Genomic DNA, 12,009 nt, shown 5'->3' on the forward strand with positions numbered 1-12,009 from the left:
GAGTACGGAAACCACAGGACAACTATGTTTCCAGAAAAACACCATGGTAAGCAATACCAAATGCCGCCATGAGATAAACTAAGACAAACTCATTCAGCAGCAAGAGCATTATTGATGAACTTGTTGCAACAGCTTCCATGGAAAGAAGCAGTCAGAGTACAGTGGGTGGGGAGTCAGTGGGAGGTGGAAAAGAAAGGACAGTAGGGGTAGAAAATTCTCTCAAAAAAGTTGTTTGTAGTAATTAGATGGGGACCAGAGGGAGTGGGGGAAAGGTTACAAAGAGGCTTTTTTTTGTTGTTATAAAAGAGACACTTGAATGTGTTCAAATGTTTACATGAAGGAGTCCTTAGACAGAGGGACAGAGAGAGCAGGAGGTAAAGACAAAAGGAAGGATGGAGGGAGGGGACGGGAGAAAAGTAAAAGATTTAGGAAAGTGAGGGAGACTGATAGAAGAAAAGGGGAGAGCTGGGAAAATGGTTCCTGAAGACATGCGGACAGCTGGGATCCAGATCAGAAGTGGAAAGGTTACCTCAGATATAGGAGACTGGAAACAGAAAGATGGAAGAAAGGAACGGAATGAGCACAGGAAGAGGTAGGTTTGCTGCTACAGTCGGTACCGCAGCACTGCAGTGGAAGCAGCAGAAAATACTGAGCCAAGGTGCCAAGTGCATACACAAACTACTTTATTAAATCATCACAAAAATAATAAAAGTATTTTCATGATTCTTTTTATTTCTGTATGGTCAGTTGTAATGTCTCATTTTAGATATTAGCATCTTCTCTCTTCTTTACTTTGTTAGCCTAGCTGTTCCTGTTGCTGTTGTTGTTGTTAGGTGCCACTGATTGGTTCCGACTCATAGCAACCCTATGTACAAGAGAACGAAACACTGCCCACTCCCGTACCATCCTCAATTCCTCACAACTGAGGATGGTTAATTCTTTCAGAAATAGACTGCCAGGTCATTCTTCCTACTCAAGTATCACAGCAACATGCGAACCATCAAAGTACGACAAACTTACAGACACGAGACGGAAGAGTCTAGCTAAAGGTTGGTCAATTTTATTGATCTTTTCAAAAAAACAACTTCTGGTTTCATTGATTCTATTGTTTTTCTATTCTCTATTTCATTTATCTCTGCTCTGATCTTTATTATTTCCCTCCTTCTGTAGTTTTGAACTTGGTTTATTCTTTTTTCTAGTTCTTCCAATTGTAGAGTTAGGTAACTGATTTCAGATTTTTCTTCTTTTTTAGTGTAGGCATTTATTGCTAGGACTGTCCCTCCAAGCACTGCCCGCGCTGAGTCCCATAAGTTTTGGTATGATGTACTTGAATTTTCATTCAACTCTAAGTATTTTCTGATTTTTTTCTTGATTTCTTCCTTGACCCACTGGTTGTGTGTTTTTCAGTTTTCCTTCTGTTATTAAGTTCTAATCACACTCCATTGCGGTCAAAGAATATACTCTGTATGATTATCTTTTTAGATTTACTGAGACTTATTTTATGACCTAATATATGGTCTATCCTGGAGAATGATCTAGGTGCACTGGAGTGTATACTGTGCTATTGCTGGGTGGAGTATTCTACATATGTCTGTTGGGTCTAATTGCTCTACAGTGTCATTCACGTCCTGTATTTCTTTACTGATCTTCTTTCTAGATGTTTTGGTCAATTATTCAAAGTGGTATATTGAAGTTTCCAACTATTATTGTAGAGTTATTTCTCCTTCAATTCTGTCAGGGTTTGCTTTATACAGTTTGAGTCTTTAATGTTAAAAAAAAAAATTAAAGACTCAAACTATATGCATATATATTTGCAATTGTTTTATCTTCTTGATGAATTGACCCTTTTATCATTAGCGTCCTTCTTTGTCTTTTGTAACAGATTTTGACTTAAAGTCCATTTTGTCTGACATTAAAATCATCATGACCTCTTTCTTTTGCTTATTATTTGCATGGAGTACTTTTTCTCATTCTTTCACATTCAAACTACTTGTGCGTTTGCGTCTAAGATGCATCTCTTATAGACAGTATATATAGTTGGATCTTGTTTTTTTATCCATTCTGCCACTCTTTGCCTTCTGACTGAGTCAGTCCATTTACATTCACAGTAATTACTAATAAGGACTTACTTTGCCATTTTTATTAGTTGTTTTTTGCGTATTTTATGCCTTCTTTGAGTCTGTGGGTGGCACAAATAGTTAAGCTAAACACTCAGCAACTACTTGCCAAAAGGTTGAAGGCTTGAACCTACCCGGAGGCACCTTGGAAGACAGGCGGGCAATCTGCTTCTGAAAGGTCACAGCCTTCAAAGCCATATGGAGCGGTTCTGCTCCACTCGACAGCAACTAACAACAACATGCCTTCTTTGTCCCTATTTCCTCCAATACTGCCAGCCTTTGTGTTAATTTTTTGTAGTGCACTATTTTGATTCCCTTCTCCTTTCCTTTTGTGTGTACTTTTTTAGATATTTTCTAGCTCAAAGTTAATAGTGTGCTCACTTATGGTCACTATTCTTAGTCAAAGCTTTCTGGAACAATTATCTCTCTGCCCTTCAGAACACCGATCTTCGTTTCTTAAATAGGCTTTACTGTATATTTCTTTTTTACCCAAACAGTAAAGCTACTTCAAATTGTCAATTGGCATAATAAAATCTATTAAGAAAACATTCTGCATCCCACTTTGGAGAGTGGCGTCTGGGGTCTTAAACGCTAGCAAGCGGCCACCTAAGATGCATCAATGGGTCTCAACCCACCTGGAGCAATGGAAAATGAAGAACACCAAGGACACAAGGTAATTATGAGCCCAAGAGACAGAAAGGGCCACATAAACCAGAGACTACATCAGTCTGAGACCAGAAGAACTAGATGGTGACCGGCTACAACTGATGACTGCCCTGACAGAGAACCCCTGAGGGAACAGGAGAGCAGTGGGATGCAGACCCCAAATTCTCGTAAAAAGACCAGACTTAATGGTCTGACTGAGACTAGAAGGACCCCAGTGGTTATGGCCCCCAGACCTTCTCTTAGCCCAAGACAGGAACCATTCCCAAAGTCAACTCTTCAGACAGGGATTGGACTTGACAATGGGACAGAAAAAGATACTCGTAAAGAATGAGCTTCTTAGATCAAGTAGACCCTTGAGACTACATTGGCATCTCCTCTCTGGAGGGGAGATGAGAGGGCAGAGGGGGTTAGAAGCTGGCAGAATGGATACCAAAAGAGAGAGTGGAGGGAAGGAGCAGGCTGTCTCATTAGGGGGAGAGCAATTAGGAGTATATAGCAAAGTGTATATAAATTTTTGTATGACAGACTGACTGGATTTGTAAGCTTACACTTAAAGCACAATAAAAATTTAAAAAAAAAAAAAAGGTACTTCAAATTCATTTTGGATACTTGGAGAGGATAAACAGTATATTAAATAAACACTAGCCTCCTTGGCTCCCTTTCCTTTGTTTCTCCAGCTCTCTCTTTTTCTCTGTAACTAGTCTCTCCTTTGTTCTTAAACTCATTGTACCGTATTTTCATGCAAATAATGCGCACCTCCTGCATTTGTTCGCTGGCCATGCCCTTCCCCCCACCCCCATGAGATATTTTGTTAAATGTACTATGCATTTTTTTTCTTTTTTTTTTTTTTTTACAGCAACATATGAAGAGGAGGCAACACTTGTGAGGGTACCTTGCAGGGGAGAGGCCACGGCCAGCAAACAAACACAGAAGGTGTGCATTATTTGTGTAAAAACACAGTATATCTCTACTTCTCTGTATGCTGTATCATTCTTAAGGCTTTCATGTAACCACATCTTTTTTCTCTGTCTCTGCCAGTCCACCTCTCTTCCATCTTCTGTCCTCTTCTCTCACTCCTTAGGCCCTCTCCATATAACCATAAAGCAAACCTGTACTTAATACAATTTAATGTTCACTGTCCTTAATTTTAAAAATGCATAAATGAACCACATCTTTTTCTCCACAAAAAGGAAAAATCTAATTTAGCTATTTTTCTTAATTTCTATGCCCCAAAATGTGCTTCCTATCAAGGTACTCATAATAGGGAGAAAAAAAAATTTCCCATCTGGATATATACAACTCTCTACCCTTAAGACCTTTAAGAGAAAACCAAACTCTTGTAAAATACTTAATCAAAATGAATTACTTTTGATCTAGTATTCTGATTAAGTGTACATCCCAATATAATACAACACACACATCCACAAATAAACATACACACCACACATGTATAGGCTCTTTGGAAATTCCATCTAACTGTACCAAGCATGAGTACAAAACGCTACAGAAATTTACCTTTTTTTACTTTCCATACATATTTAAGATTCAGTTTTTAATTTTTTTTTAATGTTTGATATTGATAATTTGGTATTTGTTAAATTTGAATAGAGAAATTGAAATAATTAGAAAATGCGACAAAAGCATCACTGAAATTTCTGAACTTCTAGAAACGCTGTAGCAAGATAATAAAAGAAGATAAAAAAACAATAGCTAATTTAGCTATAGTTAATTTTAGGAAATTTACCCTGTGACTTTGAAATAATACATTGTAGGTTTCAAAGAAATTTGAAATAAGGTCAACATTACCAATAGACTAAGTTCTCCCAGTGTGACACCAAATGAAAGAGGCCGCTTTGGATCAGTGACCTATCGAAGAAAAAGACAACATTAAAACATATTGATGGTAAGAATTAATCCATGTCCCACTCTATGCTATACGCAGCTAGATTGTAGAGAGGAAAGGGAGGAGGGCTATGGCTGGGATTATCCAGACTGAGTAGGTACAACGGCACCTTACTATGATACTTTCCTAGCAGAACCCCTTTCTTTCTAGACATGAGAAGACTCAGTGATTATGACTAAATGGACTCTCTTCTAGACAGTTGAAAATGGACAGTCGATAGAGACATACATAAATCATTAGAGACGTTCTTCAAAGATAAATAAGACATGGTGTTACAGATAACAACACTGCCACAAAATCACTGAGAAAACACTGAAGGCTTTCACACTTGGAATGTGAACTGTCTCCTTAAGCCTTCAACCTCCTTGACACTTCAAAGTGCTTTTTTAGGAAATACCTGCATTCTTATATTTAATTTCCTCAGTCTCTTCACCTAAACATCCATCAATGTTAAAATTTTGTTCCATTTTTGATCTATATGCCTACATTAATTTATACACAGTGCTTAAATCGTACCACAATGTGTACAATGCAATTTTAAGATGTCTAAGAGTTAAACAGCGTTCTTTAGTCATGGCTGAAGCTAGGGAAACTAGGGAGAGGAAGAAAAGAATAATGTTCTCAAGTCATCCAACACGGACTAAAAAGCATTCAAATAGGAGAGATGCATGCTCTGGTATAGCTGCGAAGCACAAATGACTCTAAGAATCTTGTTTTTAATTAATATCAGATATATAGTGATTTGTGAAAAAACATGGTTAAGAGCGCAGCTGCTAACCAAAAGGTCGGGAGTTCGAATCCACCAGCTGCTCCTTGAAAACCCTATGGGGTAGTTCTACTTCGTCCTATAAGGTCACTGTGAGTCAGAATCAACTCCACAGGAATGGGTTTGGTTTTTGTTTTGGGTTCATTTCTTTATACCTACTTTAAATTTGTTTTGGAAACACGCAGAAGATAAACAGTACATTAAATGAACACTAGCCTCCTTGGTTCTCTTTCCTTTGTTTCTCCAGTTTCTCCAACTATTTCAGAAGTAACTTAACTAAAACACAGCTCCTCAGTTGCTAATGCACTATCCACAAACTCTGCCATCTACTAAGCACCTGTATGATACATTATTATACAATCCCTATACCCCTTCCTACACTCTATGGTAGTTCTCATTATCCTAGATCAAAAAAGGCAAGATACAAGATCCTTTCACACTTTTTAGTTCTTTTCCTTTTAGAATATTTTAATATATTTTGTCACTGACATCAATTTACACATGACAGATGTTATTTATCCCACTCCTGTGTATCTCGTATTTTTTTTTTTTATTAAAGGAACAGAAATAACGTACCTTTATATTTATTTGGTCAATAAAAAGCTTAGCTTAAGTTTAAACTGAGGTTCTCATCCATCAATATGCCATTCGTTTTGACAATAATTCCTTCACTGCTGTCATGTGTTAAATACATATTATTTTCCTAAGTTTGTTATAAACAAGGGTATTTATAAGATTTTTAGATATTTATGTTAATAAAATTCTGTTTGACTCCATAGAGCCCAAGAGGTAAAGTCAGTTCATGACAAAGATGATGGCATATTTTCAAAAACTAGAAGTGGGTCTCACTGAATAGTAAGCTACATAAACAACTGAACAGGAAAAGAAAGTAAACTATTTGTCAGGTTTTTTTTTTTTTTAATTCAATCCAAACTTATAGGAAATTAAAAAACAATAAAGAATGCAAACTTAAATTTGGCAGAGATGGAATAACATTTCCAATTTCTCAGGTAAATAAAAAAATTCAAGGTTTCTCATATATGTTTCAAACTTTAAAAGAAAGCAATGCATATTAAATTCAAAATCTTTGTTACATGTTAACTACAATTATTCAGTAAAATAGTTCTTAATCAAGCAATGTGAAACTTTTGGTCATAAATGAGATTTGCTTTCTAACTATCCTGCGCACGTGTGTGAGGGCAGCTGAGGGTGTCCAGTTCAACTGGTGGAATGTAAAGACGATGGACCAAGAGTCAAGTGCCCTGTCGACTCTCAGCCAAAACCAACCCACTGCCGTCGACTTGATTCCGACTCACAGAGACCCTGTAGGACAGAGTAGAACTGCCCCCACAGGGTCTCCAAGGCTGTAAATCTTTACCGAAGCAGACTGCCACATCTTTCTCCTGCAGAGCAGCTGGTGGTTTTGAATGGTCGACCTTTTCATTAGCAGCTGAGCACTTTAACCACTGCACCACCAGAGTCTATTACCATTCATTATTTCATCACCTCTTAGAACTAATTTTTTTTTTTTTCAGTAAAAAGAGAAAATTCGTTCCTTAAAGTTATAATAATATGAGTCTTAAGGCATTAAACAAAACATGAAATAAATAATAGAGGACAATCTAAAAATCTCTGATACCAGTTTAGAAAGGACAATATGATGGTTTTATGGTATATTTACACACATAAATCATCAGTGAAACTGGCCTAACACAGGAAAGGAGATATGGAGGCATACTTAGCAGGAAAGAAAAAAAGAAAAATCAACCTTAGATTCAAAATTGGCTACAGATAATCTACGTATACAGAAATCACAAACTAACATCATAAAATACATTTATTACTAAATCAGACAATATGCTAAAATTACTTACATCATCTTCATATTTAATGTGAATGTCTGTGATTTTGACTTGTACATTTTTTATTACTTGAGTGGCCAATTTTTCCAAAAATGTATCCTTTTTGGCTTCTTTTGGCTTATCTATAAAAACAGAAAAGCACAAGCTAAAGAACTGAAATTCTCACATACTTCATAACCAATGACCAAGGATAAGTGAGGCACTACTCAATGGAAATTACAGCCAATTCTAGCGTCCTTCTTTTAGATTTAGATTTAATAAGCATTTCCAACTTAAAACTTATTTTTGAAGTTACAATGTAATCTAACAATCATTTTTCCTTCCTAAGACGGAAAGCAACTGGCAATGTATATAAATAATACACGGCATAAAAAGCTACTTTTACCTACCTTTTGAGCGATCAAGACCTTTAAAAGGTTTCTTAAAATGTTTTTTGTGCTTTTTACGTTTACGTCCTTCTCAGTGGAAGCATTTTAGTGAGAAAAGGATAAAAGTCAAGTTAGCAGACTAGAGGACAGAAAAGAAAACAAGAGAATTCTTCCTGACAGCAAGCTTCTGCACCTATGTGAAACTGACCTGTTATCTCAATACTAACACAAACTCACAAACCTGGCTTATAAAGAATAGCCTTCTTTAATCTAGAAACTAACCTGGCAAGTGCAATTACATAAAAATTGGGTGAAATGTCCATACACAATGCCTTTTTTAATATTTATGGCTTTTTACAATTCAAAGTTTCACTTTAATTTCAATGTTACCAAAATATTAATGGAAATGTAATAATGACAGAAGATGGAATTTGAAGAGAAAAGCTTTGATAATGTATGGTGGGGACACAGGAATGCAAGTGAAATGAGGGGTGGGTTGCAGACACATGAATCCCTCTATCTGATATTACCTCACAGGTAAAATTCTTCAGTGGCTTTAGGGTATAAAGAATTTTTTTTAAATGTTCATTAAAATCAGCTTCAAAATCTCATAATCTTGTGTTTGGCATTGCTTCACCTCACAGCACTGACCAACATCTGTCTGATCCAGGTTTCACATCTTCATGTTCAGCTGCCTACATAGATCCCCTCTGGTCTGAATTCTGGAGACTGTCTCTGTATGGTCTCTGTGCCGCTAGTCTTCACCCTCCTGTCCTATACTGCCATCAGATTGATCTTGTCTGAATACCAATCTGAGCCTGTAAATGCCTTGCTCAAAATTCTTTAAAGGCTCTCTACATTTTCCCAGATAAAATTACAATGGGTAAGCATAACACAAAAGATCCTTTTATATATTTAAAAAAAAAAAATCTAACCCCTATCTCCCTGCCCCATTCTATCTCCTGCTGCTCACCCTTACACTGGGTATTAGAGAAATACTATGTAAGCGTTCCAGAACAAGCCATGCTTTCTAATGCTGAGTGCCTCCACACCTGCCATTCCCTGAGCTTGGGTAGCTTTTCCCCAAGTCCTTCACCAGGCAAACTCAGAGGAGGCTTCCAAATCTCAGGTCCACCACTACTGCTGGTGTGAAACCTTCCTTGACGCCCCCAAGCAGCTCCAGGGTCGCCAACCCCCACACCTTATAACACAGACTTCCATTAAGCAGTGATCACACTGTATTTGAAGAGTTTGCAATTGTCTTGCCACCAGGCAGGAAGCTTCATTAGGACAGAGATTATCCTAATACCTGGGCACAAAACACTGTATGTTCAAATGGATCAAAAATTCCACATTTTGGCATTATAATAAACTCAATTAATGTTATACGTATTTGAGAAAATATACATGAAATTTTGCTTGAAATTGTAAATTTTTTCTTCCTTGATATTTTAAAACAGATTGTCCTGCCGCTACAATAATTAGGAACCAAATCCTGGATTATAAAACAAAACCCTAAGTTTTAAGAAGATATTTAATAAACATATAACAGAATCTGGATGTTGCTATTACCAGTGTCTCCTTCCACAGTGACAGTCCCTGACTCTTTTTCATTCATAAATCAAACATTAAGGAAAAGACCGAGTTCTCAAAGAAATACCATTTGAAAAGAAACAAGAAAGCCCAGCCTAGTCCTGAAAACCATCCCATTTCGCTAGAACAGCGTTCAGAAACAGGGGTCCATCTGCCTGGGTTTAGATTCTACTATAACTTGCTCTTCTTACCTAACCTATTATCACCCTGGATTCACTTTTTTTTCTGACCCCCTTGTTCTATCTTTGATCTCAGTGTTAGATGCACCGAGTTTAAACCTCTCTAGTTTTTAAAATCTAATCTGAGTGCTACAAAGCTCTTTAGAGGAAGTTGGTAAATAATCTGATGGACAGCAGATTTATGATTCTCAACCTCTCTCTAAAGTCATTCTCAAACATTTCGGTCTCAGAGCCCCTTTAACACACTTAAAAATTGAAGACCCTAAAGGGCTTTTTATTTATGTGGGTTACATCTATTAATATTTACCACAATGGAAACAAAAATTGAGGAATGTTTTAAATATTTATGTATTCATTTTAAAATAACAATAAACCATTACATGATAACATAACCAACATATACTTAAAATAACTATTTTCTAACCACTAAGTTTTAGTGAGAAGAATGGCATGGTTTTACATCTTTCTAAATCCCCTGACTGTCTGACTTTAGTAGGAGACAGATGGGTCCGCACATCTGCTCCTGCCTTGCATCTCTTAAGATGTGTTGTTCTGGCTGAAGTAGATGAAGAAAATCAAATCTCACTACAGATATGTAGATGTAAAAGGGAAGAGCATTTTCACTGCCTTTTCATGTAATTATAGATATTCTCCTTTGATCCTACATTCAAATTCAACAGGTGGTAGTTTCTTAAAGGTTGGCTACACTGTGGAATATGAAACCCTATCGATGGATTTTTCATTCTGTAACATGAAAATCAACTGGTCTATCTGGCACTCTGGATGGACCTTTTTTAACACACATGTGATTTTTTTAGCATCCTGCATTGGTCACTTGGGAATAATGGTTCACTGAGTCATGCAGACCTTCCAAATATTCATTATTTAATATCAAAAATCATAAATTTATTAATATCACCATCAATCTTATCAGAAAAGTCTTTAAGTACTAGGAAGCTGTCAAGCTCATCAAGGTGGTAAATACAAGTTTCCCAAAATTCTAACTCTCATTTAAAAGCTAAATTTTATCACTGGCAACAAATATTGTCAGTTTTTTGTTTGTGAAGTTGTTTCTTGAAATGCCTCCTGAACACTCAAATCCAAATAATGGTCTGTCAATCATCCTTTCAAGTAAACATGGTGCTACATGAAAAAAACAGCTAGTCCAGCTGACAACTCAAGTGCCAAGTGTTTTCACCTGAGGCAATTATCCTGCTTGGGTTGCAGCAGAAGTGCTTTATACATCCTATTTTGTCACAAAGAATATAAAAAAGACATGTACTCAAGAGTCGACATTGATTTTAAAAAGTTTCACTGTCTCATCAAGGACATTCTTAAGTGAGACTGATTTTTTTCCTTTTGCTGTGCGTGCATGGTGGCTAAGAACACGACGACTGTTAGTACAGCTCGGGGCCACTACCCTGATCTGCGCTGAGGCAGCCAGCCATTTTGCCCACCATTGCTTCCGCACCACCAGCGCAAACGTCAGCACAGAGAAAAAGCAAATAATGCCTTAGTAGGATTATGAAAATAGTTTTGACCCTTTCAGAACTACTGCTCTGGAAAAACAAAGAAAACTGACATCAAATAAGGAACAAATACATACTTGGAAACTGAAAAGAGGAAACAATCATGATTTGCACACTAAGCCCTCACCAACTAAACGAAGATACTATCAACAAAACTAACTTTTCTCGTTTCAGAATCACCAATATTCTGGGTGTAGTTTTTTATCCAGTCTAATACATCTTTTAAAAAAAGAAAGAAAACTCCAAATCAATCCGGTTTTCCTTCCTAGTGACCCCTGTTGGTTTTCTGTTTTTTGTTTTTTTTTTAAACAATGCTGCCCAATGATTTTGTTAGATATTCGAACGGGCCACCAGATACTCTTTGTATCTTGGAAGCAGGTTACTCCTAATAGGATCAGAAAACACTGCCACTGCCACACTGCAGGTAATTATAATCTACAAAGCTGGTGAGTGAATCATGAGTATCTCCACACTATCCTTTATATTAAACAAAGTTAACTACAAGACAAATTAACAGTCAGCCATGCTTTAGTAAAGGTACAGAATTGTTAAAACGGAAGCTGCTTTCACGGTGATTTCACTCAACACCATGTAGGAAATTGGCCATGCAAATTATTCTTCCATTTGTCATAATGAAACTAAATACAAGTTTCTAGTGGCAGAAATCATTTCTAGCACAATCCTTACTGTTTCAGCTGCAAGACAGAGAGCCTGCTTGCCATTTAATCAAAACAAATTCTAAGTGTGACTAAGTTAACATAAAAAGCTGAAAAGTTACGTAAAATATAAAGATTAGTAAATTATTTTTTAGATAAAATTATTATTTAAACATACTTGGTAAATTTCCTAGTACGTAACCCCCTTTTTTTTAACCCCCCAGAAACCTACTATAAATCCTAAAGCATTCGGCCTTCAATTTGCCTTATGTCAAGTTTAAAATCTCAACATGCCTCCCAGGACAGGGCGCTGGAGGTGGCTCAGGAGCTATTTACGGAGGTCAGGCAAATCAGAGGGATGTGGGAAGAA

General features: G+C 36.8%; 1 protein-coding gene across 2 annotated transcripts in view; it reads right to left on the reverse strand.

Moving 5' to 3' along the window:
- VPS13C (vacuolar protein sorting 13 homolog C) overlaps positions 1–12,009 on the reverse strand; it is a 187,333-nt gene that overhangs the window by 141,798 nt on the left and 33,526 nt on the right. The window contains exons 7-9 of one of the 2 annotated variants that reach the window (XM_049905874.1): positions 7,704–7,769; positions 7,327–7,436; positions 4,590–4,649 (exon numbers count right to left, since the gene is read on the reverse strand). In XM_049905874.1, coding sequence (XP_049761831.1) covers positions 4,590–4,649; positions 7,327–7,436; positions 7,704–7,769 — 236 coding nt within the window. The remainder of the gene's footprint in view (positions 1–4,589; positions 4,650–7,326; positions 7,437–7,703; positions 7,770–12,009) is intronic. The other variant, XM_049905872.1, reaches the window with a different exon arrangement.

This window comes from Elephas maximus, chromosome 13 (genome assembly GCF_024166365.1).
Source record: "Elephas maximus indicus isolate mEleMax1 chromosome 13, mEleMax1 primary haplotype, whole genome shotgun sequence".
Classification (NCBI taxonomy): domain Eukaryota; kingdom Metazoa; phylum Chordata; class Mammalia; order Proboscidea; family Elephantidae; genus Elephas; species Elephas maximus.